The following is a 19,715-nucleotide window of genomic DNA, read 5'->3' on the forward strand; positions in this document are numbered from 1 at the left end:
TAACGGCTGTAGAAGTAGTCCTCAGTAGTATACTAAAGCACTAAACTAAACCCCCCCCCCCAAACACATGGCTGGGGAATGCCGTACATCCAGCTTCCCCAACAGCTGACATTGTTTGAGGTGATCGTCACAGTAAAGTCTCAAATCACCAGCCCAAACACAACAAACTGTCTCAGATCACAGAAAAACACATCATAATTATATTTACCTTTTGTATAGTCCATCCATAGTTTGTAGTAGTAACAGACAGTAGTAAAAGTAAGATCCAGTGTTGTTGTTGGTAGTGTGAGCCAGGTCTCACAAGCCAAGCTAAAAGAGAGGCGTCAATTGGGTATGGCAAGCTATGGCAGCTCACATACCTTGGCTACAGGGGGAATATAATAAAATGTACTGTAATCGTGCCTGTTGGAAAGGTATGGCAACATGACTGGTATCTTGCACGCCGGGCCTCGCGCGCGTGAAAGACAGCTTTTTTTTTTTTTTTTTTGCCATACCTTTTTTTTGCCATACCTTTTTTTTTCGCTGAGCTAAACGCCCTGCTCGATCGGCCGTGGTCCGCGGACCACCGCCGATCGAGCAGGGCGTTTAGCTCAGCGGCGTCAGTTCAGAAAAAGCTAAGGTTGACGCTGGAATGTCTTTACAAGATTAGGAGCATATGTATCACTGACGCTTGGATTCAGCCGTCCTGGGCCCTGGAATGACTAAAATCACCATGGTTACCATTGTGTGGCCAATCAGCTTGTGTTACCTTGTGTTACCATGGTGATTTGGTACATGACCGTCCTCCCCAGGCCTGGGATTGCTGGATGGACGGCATTCACGTAGCAGCAGCCATGTGTATGGTGGGGGGGGTTTAGTTTAGTGCTTTACTATACTACTGAGGACTTGCTGGATGGACGGCAATCACGGCAAGCATCAGCCATGTGTTTTGGGGGGGGTTTAGTTTAGTGCTTTACTATACTACTGAGGACTATACTTCTACAGCCGTTACGTGATCTGAAAAGTTTTACTGGATCGTCATGGTTCATCGACCAGGCCACCAGGGACCACCGAGCTTTATTAGAATAAACCTTACAGCCGTGATACAAGAGAGAAAGTTGGGGAGAGAGAGATTGATTGATTGATTGATTGATTGATTGATTGAAGACTTTATTAGAAGTTTGCATAGGAAAAGGTACAGTTTCATTCACTGGTACAAGGTCTACTAAAAGGAGATCCATGAAAATACTAGGCTTATTTCCATAGTAAACCATATATCTTATATAACATTGAATGACAGACAAATAGAACACAGTACTATGCAGTAGATATGTAAAGAAAAACAAAAAAGAAAACAGTAAGAGTGCACGTGTGCGTGCGCATGCCCATGTTCGCGTGCACATGCATGTTGCACGTTGCAGAGGGGGGGGGGGGAGAGAGAGAGAGAGAGAGAGAGAGAGAGAGAGAGAGAGAGAGAGAGAGAGAGAGAGAGAGAGAGACAGTGACACAACGTAAACACATGCACGTTGCGTGCTTATTGATGTAAACTCAAGACATGCATCAGACTGCATTCTGAGATAGACAGCGCCGCCGTGTGGATGACAGGCGTGCCTGCATCATAGAGTTATAATATTAGGCCTGCATCCACTGCTATGGACCAGAGCCCTTATAGGTCTATTGTCCACATAACTTGAGGGATTGAGCTGAAATGTGCCTTTATACTTGAAAAGTCTGTAAAACACGTATTTGTTTACCCATTTGTTTGAAAACATACTGCCTGATGCATCATTGAAGCCAAAAATAGAAGGCTGAAAAGAGTTATGTTTGATAGCATCCTTTCGAAAACATGTATTCAGAAAGCTGTTTTGGTGATTACATCGCCTACAAACAGCCCTATTTCTAAACAATAGAAAATGATAGCAACTTACTACTTGGCGGATTTGTAAAGAGGGCGAATTGATCTTTCCATACGTATATGGAAGTTGGTATATTCACAGTAGAATGAATAGATATTCTATTTATTATACTAAAAAGTCGTTTATCTCAAAATGTCTATGCAAAAAGGCTGTTTTGATAGCAAAACAATCTTTATAAAGTTGCCATTTACTAGACTATAGAACAAGATACAGATTTTCTAGTTTGATGTATCGGAAAGAGCGCGAGCAGGCCTTTCCAGTCATATGGGTGTGGTGTGCAATACACTCTACAGACGATGCGTAATCGTCCCCCAAAATGAGTGAAAAATCCGGCAGTAGAGACTTAGAGCCAGATTTAAGGGGGCTGAGAAAGAGTTTTGCTGCAACGGCTGAATGGACAAAACTCCTACGTTTCAAAGTTCTGCATTTCTCTCCAGATGGCATGATTGTAAAGTGAGGGTTGAGGCGATGATCATGTAATTTACTTTTGTGAGCGATGTTTTTGGTTTTCTTTCAGGCCAATTTTGAAAGAAGCCATGTGATACACATCCTTTAATGGATGGTGTACGGGCTCTCCACATTGTGGTGGAAGTGACCGAGTACATTTACTCAAGTACCTTTACTGTACCTGACCTGTTTAGTTTAATTACTATTAGAGATACTACTGTATGTACCGATTTCCGTGATGTTTGGACAAAATCTGTAGGAGTAATATAAACTAATCGACCTCCTGGTGGTGCTATAACAGGCCCATCTGAAAACTCAGCCCTGGAAGCCTCAATAAGATATGTAGCAGACAGTAAAATAAAGTGTGTGTGTGTGTGTGTGTGCGTGTGTGTGTGCGCGTGTGTGTGTGTGCGTGTGCGTGCGTGCGTGCGTGCGTGCGTGCGTGCGTGCGTGCGTCTTTGTGTGCGTCTTTGTGTGCGTGTGGTCTTCTGCAGCTTTACGTGATAGCCTATGACAACGGGGAGCCAGTGAAGTTTAACACCACCGTGGTGGAGATCACCGTCCTGCAGCCCTCCCGCATCCCCATCTTCACCCAGGAGGACTTCAGGTAAGGCCTCCTAATGGAGTCCTGCAGCGCAGCTCACAACAAGGTGGCCCACACAGAATGGAAGGTCCCTGGGTGAAACAGTCGATAAATAGGCACACACTAGATCTCAAATGCCCGGATGAAACTCTTTGTTCACCCTGTACATAGCAATGCAGTGAAACCCCTGCATTCTATATACATTTGTTACTACTTGTGCAAGCAAAGCGCGCACATACTGTAATCGGCAGGTGTGTATTTATGTCTGTGTCTCCCTTTTTTGAAGACCGTAGCCCTGAATTGGCTGCGAATGTGTGAATGAATTGGCTGCGAATGTGTGAATGAATTGGCTGCGAATGTGTGAATGAATTGGCTGCGAATATGTGAATGAATTGGCTGCGAATGTGTGAATCTATGTATGTACAGTATGTATGTATATATGAATGTATGTAGATAGATAGATAGATAGATAGAAACTTTATTATAGTGTCACTCCTCAGACCATACATTTGATAAAAAACAAGCAGCATATTTCACATCACAGTTTGAGGACCACTCACTGGGAGTTGTGAGACACCTTTAAGTTGACAAAAATAAGTTAAAAACGTACATTAAAGTACCAACATATAAAAACAATTACACATTTAAAAACAAAAGAATCAAACAATACAATAAAAATACACAGAAAAGGCAAAATAAACAGTGGGGCAGTTTATGAACCGGTACTGAGAAAAGCTAATCTTCTTTTTAAGATGAGATGGCAGGCTTTGGCACATTCGATCACACAGTGTTTACCAGCTAAAATTAGATTCAGTTTATTTTCATCATCCTGTTCATTAAAAAGTTCAACCTCTTCTGATAACAACCGGAATAGTTCAGAGCGAATGTCATTATAAAGATCACAATGTAATAGGACATGGGCCTCAGATTTAATAGAACCGCTATTGCATAGTGTACAAAAACGGCTATCTGCTGGAGTGTTTGTATATCTACCCGTTTCCAAAGCTAAAGGAGCCACTCCACATCTGAACTTAGCAAAAGCGCTCCTGTGCTGCCTGGACATAATACTGTTATACGTATGTACATACGCTTCAGTTTCAAATCTGTTCTTAAAGCAACAGTAGGTACGCATGTATGTATGTCTGTGTCTCTTCTTGTTGAAGACCGTAGCCCAATCAGGGATCTCTGGCAACATTAACAGCCAATGATGACCAGCATTCCTGGTAATGCCACTGGTGATGTCAGCAGAGTTTGGTATATAAGAGCATTCCTGGTAATGTCTTCATTAACAGTCAATGAGACCAGCAGGGCACACTCGTGGCGCACTCTGCTGCTGGCGCACAAGACGCAAGTTGGCACCTCGATAGAGTGCAGTTCTAGTTGATATTTGTTATTGCTTTAAAATGTAACTTTATAATTTTGTGGGACATAATATGCTACATAGCTAATGCTGAAGGAATATTTTCACTTTCAAACATGTTATTCTGTTGTCTACTCAGGCTTTTGTGAGCATCTGGACAGTTTCTAAGCTGTTCGATTCAGTATTTAGTTATTTGATATTCATGTTATCAGCCTCTTCCTCTACAAACCCATTGTAACTTCAAACTGGATTTCAACTAGAGAGAGAGAGAGAGAGAGAGAGAGAGAGAGAGAGAGAGAGAGAGAGAGAGAGAGAGAGATCAAGCATACAGCTCTCACCACCATTTTGATAGGCGCATTGACAGGCGTATCCTTGCTCAAATCCTCCATCCAACTTTTATAATAATAATATTAGTATGCACTCATTGAAAATAGACGCACATCTTCATCCTTGTTTGTCCCTGAAATTCAACATTTTACTATTCATAAAACACAAGACTGATAACAGCCTGGCATCCCTGTGCAACTGAAAAAAGGCTTTCAGACAGTTAACTAAATTAATTATGAGTTATCTCAGTCTACTTCCCCACTCTTGGCTTCAATCCCCCTGTATAAAAACAGGATAAATGCAGTGCTGGGTTGTACTGGACTGGGGATGACATATGTTTGCCTGATTCATTTTAATTTGCGGTTAGGGGAGGCCTGGGAAATCATTTCCATATAATTAAAAAAGCTTGGTTTATTAACACTAATTACCGTAAGAAATAAGAGGTTCCAATTCGCCTCTGAGATGTAGTAGAGTAGAATACTTCATTGGTAAGCATTAAACAGCACTGTATCGTTAAATGAGCGAAAGTGAATTAAACACACACAAAAACAAAGCTTGTTTCCATCGTGACCCAAGTACTGACGTAGAGTAGAAGTATATAGTATTATAGTATGTAGTAAAAATGGAAATACTCGATTAAAGTAAACCGCAAAACTTGACTTAATTACAGTTCGAGAGCAAGGGTCTTCAACAGGGCGTCCGGGATCCCTAGGGGGTCCTCAGAGTTACTACAGGGGGTCCTCCAAATCTTTGAGTGATAGAAAGCTTTTTCTTCTCTTTCATATTAACCACTTGGACACTAGTGTCCATATCGGACAACTTTAGCCAAAAATAGCAGATCTACAAGCTCACAACGCCTCACCTGCTTGTAGATCGGCTATTTTCGACAAAGAGGTTTGGTGTGGAGGTGAAAAAGAGCAGACTAAGTACAGAGTGAAAGGTGAAGTTTATGAAGTATCAAGACAGTTCAAGTGGTTAAATATCTGAAAACACAAATTGACATGAGTGCAAAATACACTGATGATAGTGCTGTCAGACAATGAAAACGTGGAATCTCTGAAAAGGTTCATCTAAGTCTCAACTAAGGGGTCCTTGGCCTGAAAAAGACCCCTGTTCTAGAGTAAATGTACTTGGTTACTTTCCACCATTGGTTCCAGACAAACTTCCGTGCTGGAGTTTCACCGTAGCCTGCATGGGCTGGCAGCCTGGCACTGAGAGCTTAGAGCAAAGCTGGTTTACAAAGTGGATTGATTTAACACATGTAGATGTCAGTCTCAGTGAAGGTGGGGGAGCCTTCACACATCTCTTCTAATGGAATCTGAGATGCCTTTATGCATTAAACACGCCGAGCGTAAGTGCTGCTCAACCTGTCTACACTTCAGCTGAGGTGTGAGTGAGCGTGTGTGTGCGTGCATATGTTTTCTGTCAATGTGTGTATGCATACAGTACATATAGGAATATGCATTTATGTGTGTCTACAGTGCACATGGGTATGCTGTGCATGTCCTTGCTCAGCCATCATGTGCTGAGTGCATGCATCGGAATAAACTTAAAGGAGGCATCCAGACCAAAACACATACAGTATAGGGTTAAATCTGCCTTTTTTCATACCCCTTCATACCTGCTTTTTCATAGCTGCCCCTGTTGCTAGATTTCGGCTGCCCCTGTTGCTAGATTTCGTGGGCCCTCTCATAACTAACACGGTGGATTGTCCTCAGGCGAGTGCGGTTATTTATTTAGCTTCAAAGTTAGTATTTTTTTTACTGGATTGTGTTTACACAACGTCCTGAGACCAACCAAACTGCTGTTTTGACCTCACTGGCACCCTTACTTGTCAAACAGCTTCTGCTCTGCACCAGAGCAGAGAGAGGAGAGCCTAGAAAGGGAGGGGAGGAGCAGAGGATCTTCACGTCCGTTTGACAAGAAGGGTGCCTGTGAGGTCAAAAATCTATGAAAATCTCCAACACAATTTTATACAATATGTTGTGGGGTCCTTGCTTTATCACTCTCTCGGGGTCCTTGGCCTGAAAACATTGAAGACCCCTATAGGTTATATGGAGATTTTCTGCCCGACAGCGGTATGCTGTTCTACAGTACAGTATATCGACTTCATAAATGCAACCATGATGCGAAGTTAAAAAGCAGCTGTAGTACAACAGTGTTCTTAATGATGCCTAAGTAATTAGTGACGCGCATCTATGGATTAACGAGATTCCCACTGTCCCTACCTGCTATCATGCGAAACCACAGCCAAGGGAACGGGCTTGGCAGAATCAGCGGGGAAAGAAGACCCTGTTGAGCTTGACTCTAGTCTGGCATTGTGAAGAGACATGAGAGGTGTAGAATAAGTGGGAGGCCCGCAGCTTCGCCACGCGGCGCCGCCGTTGAAATACCATTACTCTTATCGTTTTTCCACTTATACCCGGGCGGGCGGGGAGGCGAGCCCCCAGCGGGCTCTCTCTCGCTTTTGGCGTTAAGATGCAGTTCTCAAGGTTAGTTCGTGGCACAAGGAAAGAAACACATAGTTTGTGCACACATGCATGCATTCACCTGCATTCACCTGCATGCATGCAGGCAGGTCTTTTTAAGATATATTTTTTTGGGCTTTTCATGCCTTTATTTGATAGGATAGTAGACTGACAGGACATGGGGAGAGAGATGGGGAATGACATGTGGCTAAGGTCGGGAATCGAACCGGCGACGCCAGCAGGCATCATAGCCTAGTATGTGGTTTGCGCCTTGACCACTATGCCAGCGGGCGCCCAATGCAGGCAGGTCTTGCTGGCACTGTGCAGTTCAACACATCGTGTGTGTGTGTGTGTGTGTGTGTGTGTGTGTGTGTGTGTGTGTGTGTGTGTGTGTGTGTGTGTGTGTGTGTGTGTGTGTGTGTGTGTGTGTGTGTGTGTGTGTGTGTGTGTGTGTGTGTGTGTGTGTGTGTGTGTGTGTGTGTGTGGCCACGCTGCAGTGCTGGATCAATGCAATGCTCGGTGACAGCGGCAGGGCTGATGAAGGTCTATAGATTATAGGACCATTCCTGTATTTTCTACACGTTCCACAGAGAGTGTCAGCAGACCAGAGGCTCAGGGTTATTTCTTAGAGTTAACTAAAACATTTAAACAGTCGGTAGCGCTGTCCCCTCACGTACAGCTAGAAGGTCCCGGGTTCGATTCCCGCCGGGGACGCTGTGGGCGCCGGGGGTGTGTACTCTCCTCCGCGTCATCAGTGCCCATACCCTAGGTGGGGTTGGCGATAGGGCCTTTCTGTGTGGAGTTTGCATGTTCTCCCGTGCCCATACCCTAGGTGGGGATGGCGATAGGGCCTTTCTGTGTGGAGTGTGCATGTTCTCCCCGTGTCCCCTATAGGGTCGGTACCCTCACAGAAAACCGGGTCTCTATACTGCCTCCCCCTGGCCAGCCGGGGCACCTGATGGAGGGTAAAGGAACCGGTTGGAAAAACGTGTTCCTTCCACGGGAGAATGTTATTTGCAGGTCTTTCAGTCCGAGTGTATCAAAAAAGCAACTGGGTTAAGGCAGCGGAAGCTTGTGATTGGCTGCGTGGAAGTACAGAAAGTCGGGGGGACGGAGATACACCTAAACCAGGGATGTCAAACTCAAATACACAGTGGGCCGGACTGGTTCAATGTTTATTTTAACACGGGGCTTGCAGTCATGGGCCCTCGATACGTGCCAAATTCTGCCAATGCACTAGCAGTGCATTGTGGGACTTGTAGTATTATGGTGGTGCGTGTGTTGAAGTGTGACTGACTTATGGCATCCAAAGTCTAATATTTCCCACAGTCCATAGGGATATCCCTTTGGTCTGATGGTTAAGATGTTGGACTTTCATGCGGGAGACCTTGGTTTGAATCCCAGGCATTGCATGTGCAATATACCAGTGGGCCAGTTATGATCCTGTACGTGGGCCGAAGATAATTCTTGAGTTTGACATATGTGACCTAAACCTAACCTTAACCTCAGTAAAACTAACGCTGGTGAATGCTAACCTGGAGTAATGCTAACCTGCCGATGCTGGTGAATGCTAACCTGGTGAGATGGTAACCTGCCGACGCTGGTGAATGCTAACCTGGTGAGATGGTAACCTGCAGACACTGGTGAATGCTAACCTGCTTAACCCAGTTGCTTTTTTGATGCACTCAGAAAAACACTCTCCCTTCTTTCCACCCGCTACTGTACGTCCTACAGGGGAAACTAACCCCTGTCAGGTGATAATAAGCTGCCTGTTCACTCCTCCTCGTGCACTGAAGGAAGCATGAGCTCAGTTTGGGGCCCTCCCCAGGTTGGCAGAGGGAGAGCAACACCCAGGATTACAGTTTAGGCAATTGGCACTGGGTGAAAAAAGCGTTACAAAATCGTAGGAAACTCTTGATTCAAAAAATAAATAAAATAGATTCGACAAAACATTTGAGTTAACTGAAGATAAAAAAAAAGAGAAAAGAAGTAACAAACTATATTATGTGTTTACAAAAAGTAAAAACAACGAAATGAAAAAAATACTGGAATAATTTAGAATTCGGGCCAAATACATTACTCTTTGGGACATGAAAAAGTTTGTGAAACAAACAATGCTCTGAAACACCCCTCGCGGATGATGTGGTGGTGATTGTTGTTTTCTTTCGGAATCAACGAATAGTGTTTTCTCTGCCGTCTCGCCAACCGCTTTTCTTTTTTTTTCTTTTTTTTTTCTGGCAACCCAGCTTGGATAACCACTGTGGAACACAAATCACGTACACTCTATAAGCATGACAACGCCTCGCAAATACTTTGTGTGCAGCGAAGGCAGTTTGTTAGCGCGGCAATCAGGTAAGCTGTGCCTGTAGCTCCACGCAGCACACAATTAACCCATTTAGACCCAGGATTTTTTACTGCTTTAACAATTGAAAAATAGCAGATATACAAGCTCACAGCGCGGCACCGAGTGCCGCGCTGCGAGCTTGTAGATCTGCTATTTTTGAAAAATCGTGAGAATTAGAATTTTGACCCGATTCTATAAGTGTCTTTTGAATCCTTCAAAGATTTTTTGAAAAACCTATGTTTCTATGTCAGCAATCTGGCCAGCCATCGTCAAAGAAAAGGTCCTTTTCACTTAACTGGAGCTCAGTCTGTTCTTGAGAGACTACTATGTCAGTGGTTCTCAAACCTTTTCATGTGAAGGACCCCCAAACTGATATGTATTTGGCCACGGACCCCCATCTCAAAATATTTAGTTTCCGGGGACCACCCAGACGCAACATTTGAGTTACAAATGTTCGCTTTGAATATACATTTATCCAAAGATTTGCACACATTTTCACGACTTTTTTCAAAAATAGCAGATCTACAAGCTCGCAGCGCGGCACTCGGTGCCGCACTGCGAGCTTGTATATCTCCTATTTTTGAAAAATCATGATATTTCTTTGCAAGTCTTTGAATATATCTATTTAAAAGCGAACATTTGTAACTCAAATATTTGCTTCTGGGTGGTCCCTGGAACAACATATTTTGAGATAGGGGTCCGCGGCCAAATACCTGTAATTTTGGGGGTCCTTGACATGAAAAGGTTTGAGAACAACATGATTTAGAAGAAGGATTTGCACAGAAGACTTGCACACATTTTCAAGATTTTTTCAAAAATAGCAGATCTACAAGCTCGCAGCGCGGCACTCGGTGCCGCGCTGTGAGCTTGTATATCTGCTATTTTTCAATAGTTAAAGCATAAAATAATGGTTTAAGTGGTTAAAATCTAACGCGACTCTGGCGCGTTCCAGGTATTTGAGAGTTAAAACACCTCTGCTGGGGCTTTGCCTGACTTAATGATTCCTGCACAGGCTTTATGGTGGGTCCCTTCCATCTGTCAGAGGGAAAAGTGGAGCGTACGCAGTCATTGTTGTTAACAGAGAAAAGAGAGCTTGTCCTGTCGCAAACCACTGTTATCAGCGCGCGCAGCCGCTCGCTTTTCAGAGCGCTTTTCTAACCACAAGCGCAATGTTTTTAATTGCTTTTACCCATTTATACACCTGAGATGCCTATGCATCCTTATACCTTTCATTCTCGGAAAAGCACCTGTGTCATTTGTCAGTTTTAAGTATACTAGTAAGACGCCTCAGGGCGACAAGTCTTGGCCATCTGGCCAGTGATGTATATCGGACCAGTTACCCCTATACACGATATATAGCAACATGATTGTAAAAGTTTTTCAGGAAACATATAGGTTAGGATTTAAAGGGGTTTTACAGATAAAAGGCCTAGTTTAAAATACAAGACACTCGCTCTGGTCTAGGTCGTTCTCAGACGAGCCCTCAATCGTCACTTCCAGTCAGCCCGGTTCTCCATATGTTGGTGCTTTGCGCTCCTGCGTCTTCCTTGAGTACATCCACATATGTTAGTGTGGGACATCCTCGTGACCGGTGCCCATTTGTTGGTTCCCACAGCACCAGTTTACTGGCTGGCAGCTCCTGTTGTCATTCTCCTGGCTGCTATTTTGTCGCTCACTCTTAATATTACAGCATACAGACTCTTGTTGGTAACATGTGTACTCTTGCTGATGTTGAGCACTACACGTAACATTCTGGTGTAGCACCCGTCCAGAGACTTCTGCAGAGTAGGCTTCAGGGTCCAGCATTCACTGCCATATAGGAGAACAGACTCTACCGTCGCATAGAAGAAGCCAAGTTGGATTTGTCGGTGGACACATTTAAAGGCTTTTCCTATTTTAAAACCTTTTTTTGGGGTCCCACTAGCACCTTCTATCCTCACAAAGTCCCATTTCAGACCGTTGTGTCTTTCTCTGGTTTTGGGAAGGTGGAGGTTAAAAGCATCCCACGGGTTCTCAAAACAGGCTGTCCAGATTGGGGGGGGGGGGGGGGGGGGGGGGGGGGGGGGGGGCGTGGTACTGCAGCTGAAAATGCTCTGAGAGCCATTAAAAAATGAGAGGCTCTCTATTCAGGAGTGGTAATTTAGCCTCTTTTGAAAAACGTTTTTGGGACATAAACAATATGACAAATACTTTTTAAATGCATGGTGTATCACCTTTAAGATCTTGCTCTGTTGAGTTGACCCATGAGCCCAAGTACTTGAAGTCCTTGACTTCCTTCAGAGCAGTGCCTCCTGTTGTTGTCAGAGGTGGATGTTCTGATTGGATGTTATAGGCGATCACCTCAGTTTTCTTGACATTCAGCCGAAGGCCAACCTTGGGGGAGCGTGTCGATATTGCGACATAGCATCTGTTCGACGGTTCATTATTTCGACGCGGGTGAATTTTAACCTGGTGAAAAGCTAACCTGCCGACGCGGGTGAGTAGCTAACCTGCCGACTCCCTTAGTCGAAATGATGGGTCGTAGAAACAGCTAGACTTCCCCAACCTTGGCACACTCTGACTCCACTCTGCTCAATAGCTCCTGTGCTTGTGCTCCACGTGGTTGGAGAGTAGGTTGAAGTCATCCGTCCTAAGACACTCAGGATAACTAGAAAACCCTACATTTTAGCCTATTTAAAAATCTTCTTGTCTGCCTTCTAGTTGGACCTTAAGAAATGTAAAGGATGGACCCTCTCTTATGTCAGTTGGTAGATTCATTGTCAATTCGATAAGGGACATGTCTTTTAGATTCCAAAATAAGGGACGATTCCTTGTTTCAAGGGACAGGTTGACAAAACCCTAGTTGTTGTGTAGTAGGTGTCATTAAATCACCCTGAATGTCTCCTCTACGTGGAAGGAAGCCTGGGGGGGAACTCTTTTAGCACGGGGAAGAGAATGAATAACATCTTCCCCAGCATGAGGCTGACTGACTGACTGACTGACTGACTGTCTGTCTGTCTGTCTGTCTGTCTGTCTGTCTGTCTGTCTGTCTGTCTGTCTGTCTGTCTGTCTGTCTGTCTGACTGACTGACTGACTGACTGACTGCAGTCAGGGAGGAGGGTAAAGCTGCTATCTAAGTGAGTCCCCAATGGTTAAAAAAAAAGAAATACTCACATTTTGTAAACAAGTAAATGTATATCAATACCACAATGTAGGAATACTCTGTTACTAGTAAACGTTGTGTATTCCAAAACATTACAGAACGTACCATTTCACAACTTTTCAAAATGTCTTAAGGTCTTTTGAATATTATCTGCTACATTCAAATGGTGGAACTATACGTGCATAGCTGAAGTGGTTAGTGTGTTTCGTAATGATAATCAAAATCTACAAAGAAGTAAAAAGTATTGGAAATATTGGAAATACTCCAGTAAAGTTAAAAGTACCTCAACCTTCTACTTATTCTCTCCTCTCCTCTCCTCTCCTCTCCTCTCCTCTCCTCTCCTCTCCTCCATGGAGGAGACTCCTGCAGCCTGAGCGCTTTGTTTTAGCCGCCTGCTGTTTATCTCGCCCACCGCTCTCGCTCTCTCTCTCTCTCTCTCTCTCTCTCTCTCTCTCTCTCTCTCTCTCTCTCTCTGCCTTGCCTTCACAATCTATTCCAAATCACATGAGACTCACTTCCTCCTCCTCCCTCCGCATGTCGCAGTTTGCTTCGCCTCTCGTCTTCACCTGCCAAGCCCCCAATTCACACCGTTTTTTACCTCTTACTGTATCTCTCTCTGTCTCTGAGTTGTCCCCCCCCCCCCCCCCCTGTATCTTTCTTTCACTTCTTGTCTCGTCTCAACTGCGGTCGCAGCAGCCGGAGTTTTTTCATAGCAAGTATTCTAGCTTTTTTCCATTAAAATATATATTTTTAAAAGCATGGTGTGGCACCTTTAAAGTTATACCATGTAACTTTTTTTATAAAACAAATCTTAAAATTGTCCTAACTGTTAAATCGCTAAAGTTTTAGAACACCCACTCTGTTATTTTCAGCTTCTAAAGCCTTCTCTTTATATGTTTTCTATGATCCTGGCCGGGGTCCGGTTTTCGCGGCAAAATAACGTCATCTGCATCATCTGTATACGTTGTGTATACGTTGGCCAATCACATCGCGGATCATACACACATGATACACTACCGGCCAATCATAGCGGATCTGCCGTGTCTTCAGGAAGTAGCCTCGCTCAGCTACAGTGTTTACCATGGTGAAGGATTCTTAACCTCTTAATCCCCAAATCCTGGCCAGAAAATTACGTTATACCCATAGTTCTACCCCTCCACGGATTCGTATCGGTCGCGGTGGTTTGCGGCGCCGCTCCGGTGGTCCGAGGCGGTGGTCCGCGACGACTCCGAGCGAAAAACGGCCGAAAAAAGCAATACCGCTACTGACCACTAGTTTAGCAACTTACACAGTATAGCTTTAAGTCCATATTTTAACGTATAAATTAATGCTTCGTAAATTAATTAACTTATTTCACACTTTGTCGCAACGCGTCATGATGCAACGCTTATACTGTAGATCAGCTAACTTCACTATGTTTGGAAACCTTTCGCCTGTAATAACATGCCCAGGCAGAATAGGGATAAATTGAATCGATTATTTCATCAAATTACTATTCATTATTATTTTTTTAAATAATATATTACATTGATTAGTTCCATTAACTGCTATACCCCTGTATTCAGCAGTGGCCTTTGCCTTTCTTTCCTAGTGTATATTGTGCATGTGCACAAAAGACATTGGAAAAGAAACAGGAATTGATTCAGTGTGAGGTTTTGGTTCCGTGTAATTAAATGATCATTAGTCATCTATTACAGAACATCGACCTCGGTCTCAAACAATTGGTCGCCCCATTGATTTAATTGCAATGTTTTCGTCCACGCAGCAGTGGTGGAGGCAGTTTCCATTGTTGTTTTACATGCTTTTGGTAGCAGAGCCGAGCACATGCTCAGGCATAACAATTGTAATAATTACATCTGCCTTTTCTTTATTTACGTACTATTTAGTTGGACCTCTTGTTTGGGGCCGCATCTTTCGTGATTATTCTGTCGATAACGTTTTAGGTTAATCAAATAATCGATGTTTGGTCTTTTAGAATGTTTTATACGTCGGCAAGTCCATTAACTACTTTTGTACATTTTGTACAACACAGTTGTAAGTATAACACTAGTAAGATGCCTCAGGGCGACAATCGACCTAGGGCGAGGTCACGCCATGTCTTGGCCATCTGGCCAGTGATGAATATCGGACCAGTTACCCATGGAGACCCCTGGTACCCATATATGGAGATCCATGTACTGTATATGGAGATATGCTGTGAGAGCCCAAACATGCTACTCAGTTATTCGTTATGTGGAAGTCCTATGACGTCTATGACATCTGACATCATACATGCGATCCCTTTTATGCCCATACATGGAGATGTCTGTAGAACCAGCCACAAATATGGGCTGTCATGGCCATCTGGCTTGGCCATATATGGATTTTGTTAGTGTGGTATGTGGCCATGTGGGCTCCGTATGGGCATTCTCATATGAAGTCCTGTTAGATATGGGCTTAATATTGATGACGTGAGGCGTTGTGAGCTTGTAGATCGGCTATTTTTGGCAAAGAGGTTTGGTGTAGAGGGGAAAAAGAGCAGACTAAGTACAGAGTGAAAGGTCAAGTTTATTACGGTAAGTATGGACGGTTCAAATAAATATCTGAAAACACACATTGACATGAATCCAAAATACACTGATGATCGTGCTGTCAAGCAATGAGACATTATGGAATCTATGAAAAGGTTGCGGGGGTCCCTGCTTCATCTCTCTCTCTCTCAACTAAGGGGTCCTTGGCCTGAAAACGTTGGAAGTACCCTGCTCTACACCAAATATCTATTTATTTATTGCCAAAAAATAGTCGATCTACGCACAAGTTCACAACGCATGGACGGTGGTGGTGAGAGCGTGTAGAGCTGCTATTTTTGCAGACTGTTAAGCTGGTTGCACACTGCTGCGTTTTTCGGGCCGAATATCGGACTGAATTTCGGAGCACGCAAATAAAAAAATCAACCTCACGTTATGTCAGTCACGTTTGCACAATGCCGCCCGTTTCGCGCACCACTCGGTCCCTTGCTCTCTCTATCTCTCTCTCTCTCCTTGCCCTGAAAAACGCATTTCGCAACGAAAAACGCAGCAGTGTGCAACCACCTTTAGACAATGCTTTTGCAGAACATTGGCAGGTTATTATAGCATGGCCATTACAGGGGTTGGTAGGTATAGGGTTCATGTGGTTAATATGCAGTCTGGCAGGCCTTATGAGCAACGCTGAAGCCATTACCGAGCGATGCCCTGGGGTCAAACTGTTTACATGGTAAGGCAGCCATGTCAGCATTGGGTATACTGTAGCTACAACAAGCCACAAACAAGGGTGTCTTGCAGACAGATGCCCCACTAAGCACCAAACCACAGATGGTAGTGTGTACCATAAGTCAGCGTTTAAAGTTTAAACGTTGCTTAATGCTCCGTGCAGTGCAGACACGCCAATGCACACGTTAACCGGCCTTTTCTTATCTTCATACAGTATATCGTCGTTGTCGGGTAAAAACCCTGTATGTCCAAAACCGTTCGTTTTGAATTTATCATTTTAAAAATGATTTAAACTAGTGAAAACAGCCGATCTACAAGCACACAACGCCTCGCGCCGCGAGGCGTTGTGTGCTTGTAGATCTGCTGTTTTCACTACTTTTGTGCGACCGCCTTGTATGATGAAGCAGGGCTTTACTTTACGAAAGAACGCACAAATTTGAAACTTGGAGATACGAGGTTTCCACCCGACAAAGACGATATACACCAGTGCATGTAACGTGTCAGCTCTCAGCCATAGGCGAGGTGTACATGGTTAATTTGTTTATCAAACACCCATTTGCTCCAATGTTTTTTAAGCCGTTTTTCTTTTTCTTTTTCATTCTAATGCCGTGGTTCCCAAACATTTTAGCTCAAGATCCCAAAACAGAATTTAGACACTTGCCCAGGACCCAAACTGGTCGACATTGACTTGAATGAGCATCACAGCAACCACACTTGCAATTTCCAATTGCATCTTTCTAGTTAAAACAAATAAATAAAGGGATATTATTGATATACTCGTGACCCATAAAGGTTTTTGGGAAATAGTGTTCTACTGCAGGGGTTCCCAAACTTTTTTGTCTCAGGGCTCCCCATAAATATTTTTTTTTAATCCGAGGCACCCCTACATTATAATTTTCACTCCCAGCACCTTATATTTATAGCATATCATCATTGTCGGGTGGAAACCGACAACTGTTTGTTTTGTATTTATCAACTATAAAATGTACTAAACTAGTGAAAACAGCAGATCTACAAGCACTGTGCTTGTAGATCGGCTGTTTTCACTAGTTTTGTGCGACAGTCTTGTATGCTGAAGCAGGGCTTTACTTTACCAAAAGACGTACACATTTGAAACTTGGAGATACAAGGTTTCTGCCTGACAGTGACGATATTTTAGTGATTATGTTTGCGAGGAAAACGTTGAGATAATAGCCATTTTGGTTAGAACTGACTGAAAATATGTTTGTACTTCAAGTTTAAAATGATACTAAATATTTTTTCAAGTGTCCAAATAAATTCCAAATATCAAATTATCTCACGGCACCCCTGGACTGCCGTCGTGGCACCCCGGGGTGCCCCGTCACCCACTTTGAAAACCCCTGCATCATATCATCAATGTCGGGCGGAAACATGGTCTATCCAACTGTAAACTGACCCGGCTACGTGCTACAGTTAGTATAGCTACAGTCTTGACATTACTTTTCACTTTCAATGGATCCGATGTAGTTATTCACAGCCTCTAGCTCTCATCGATACTTTTCATTCATTTATATAAAACACCCGCAGACACCCTATCAACCACACTTGTCAAACTTCCGTCCCTGTTTTTAGCACGTCGTTGTATAGGCGGACGTTTTCAGAATGATTTAGCAGATCTGCGAGCTCGCAGCGCTTCTTCGCCTCACAGCGGTGCACACATCACAGTGGCAATATTATCACTGTCAGGCAGAAACCTTGCATCTCCAAGTTTCAAATGTGTACGTCTTTTTCGTAAGGTGAAGCCCTGCTTCATCGTACAAGACTGTTGCACAAAACTAGTGAAAATAGCAGATCTACAAGCACACAGCGCCTTGCGGCACGAGGCGTTGTGTGCTTGTAGATCTGCTATTTTCACTAGTTTAAATCGTTTATAAAGTGATAAATACAAAACGGTTTTGGAACTACAAGCTCAAATTCGAGCTTTAAGCTGGGTTCAAACCTGGATGGTTCGAGCGGCGCGATTACATACAAAGTCAATGCAAAGACGAGACGACCGGGCACGATGCGAACGGGCGAGGCGCGAACGATCCAAACGGCGCGAACGGTCGCTTCGTTCACGCCGCCTCCAACTGAAGCGACATTCGCTTCACCCCCACTCCACCCATCGCGTCCTGACAGCCAATCAGCGTTGTTGTCTGGAGACACGGAAATGTTTTTGGTGTTTGGAGTTGGGACTCCCTTTTTTCCGGGTGTTACGCCTTGATTCCAACAGGACATGATCTTTTACCAACGCGGACCTGCTCGACCAAAGTGAAGCGATAGAAGCGACTAGAATAGAAGAAATAGCTTCAGGTTTGGTTGTGCTGGTTAGCTTGTGGATCTGCTACCTTTATTGCTTATGTGTGACGCTGTTGTACGATCAAAGTAGGTTAATTTACAGGCGGCGGGGGTGAACAGAGAAAGTTCCAATATGGACATACTGTAGGAGGCAGGGACGTGCTGGCCATTGGGAAAAGCGGGACAACTCCCGAACGGCCGGTTCATTCCCATTAGGAAAAAATTTAAAATAAAATGTCGGCCTTCGTTCCATTTTGGGGGCTGGGCGGCCAACAAAGTAAATCGTCACTGTCGGGCAGAAACCTTGTATCTCCAAGTTTAAAATGTATAATTTTTTTCGCAAAGCAAAGTCCTGCTTCATCATATAAGGCCGTTGCACAAAAGTAGTGAAAACAGCAGATCTACAAGCACACAACGCCTCGCACCGCGAGGCGTTGTGTGCTTGTAGATCGGCTGTTTTCACTAGTTTAAATCATTTTTAAAATGATAAATACAAAACAAACGGTTTTGGACGTACAAGGTTTCCACCCGACAACGACGAAATATAACTCATGTACAGTAATTGGCCCACTGGCTTGTCACAAATCTTTGAGTAGCAGCAGCGTTATAGAGAGAGATGTCTCTCTATAGCGTGCAACGAGGGCCTCTCCAACTCTTTTTCCCGGGCTGAATCAGGGGCCCATTATGTCCCTGGTAGGAGGGCTCTGGCCCCGATGTTGTACTGTACACGTCTCTATAGTGCAGCTCCTGTAATCCTTTATACTTTTTTATAGACCATATAGCAACAGCCTTGTTAAGGGCCCTATAGATGTGTGGCCTCAGTGGGAGTATTGATTTAGTGCTTTGTGTGTGTGTCTCTGTGTGTGTGCGCTGCTGCTCTCTCTAATAGCAGTGCACTGTACCTGTGACACAGGGCTGTCCAGGGGCCACACGGGACATCACTGTGACCTTTATCCACTCAGCAGCCATCAATCACCCAGAAAATCCTCGCCTGTCAGGGAGCAGGAACCTCTTATCTCCATATTTTTGTTTGTGTGTTTTCTTCCCCTCCGTAAATAGGCCTGATTTTGATTTGAACCACTTAGGCCTAGAATTATTGAATGCTTTAACCCAGGGGTGTCGAACTCATTTTGGGTTGAGGGCCGCATTGGATGAAAGGCTACTTGATGAGGGCTGCAACCAGTCGCGGATCGGATGGCATGCACACTCGCGCACATGTTCGCTCTGTTTTTCTTCCTGTCGTCTCAGCCACTGTTATAGCTAGCAGTATAGCAGTATATCATTTTACAAATTGTGTTCATTATTAAGTAAAATAGCTACTTTCATTATTGGTATTACAGTTGCAGTTAGGTACGAGAGATGCTATTTGTTTAAAGGAGAAGTTCATCCCCAAAATGACTTTTTTTTTCTTTGATTACTCACGCCATGGAGACTTGAGTTCAATAATATATGTTTATTTTATTTGTCGCATTACTAAGACAAAAATGTGATAATAGTACATACCTACACACACTGCATACAGTCAGACATACTACACACACAACATACAGTCAGACATACATACCTACACACACAGTCAAGCATTGCAGTGCTGAGGCACCATACCAAATAAGTACAGTAT

General features: G+C 43.9%; 1 protein-coding gene across 1 annotated transcript in view; it reads left to right on the top strand.

The window, feature by feature from the left end:
- LOC308296680 (protocadherin-15-like) overlaps nucleotides 1-19,715 on the top strand; it is a gene marked incomplete at both ends in the record, with an annotated part of 437,702 nt that overhangs the window by 268,857 nt on the left and 149,130 nt on the right. Inside the window, one exon of the mRNA XM_080740008.1 lies at nucleotides 2,837-2,949. Coding sequence (XP_080596134.1) covers nucleotides 2,837-2,949 — 113 coding nt within the window. The remainder of the gene's footprint in view (nucleotides 1-2,836; nucleotides 2,950-19,715) is intronic.

This window comes from Nannobrachium achirus (genome assembly GCF_963921795.1).
Source record: "Nannobrachium achirus genome assembly, chromosome: 13".
Lineage (NCBI taxonomy): Eukaryota > Metazoa > Chordata > Actinopteri > Myctophiformes > Myctophidae > Nannobrachium > Nannobrachium achirus.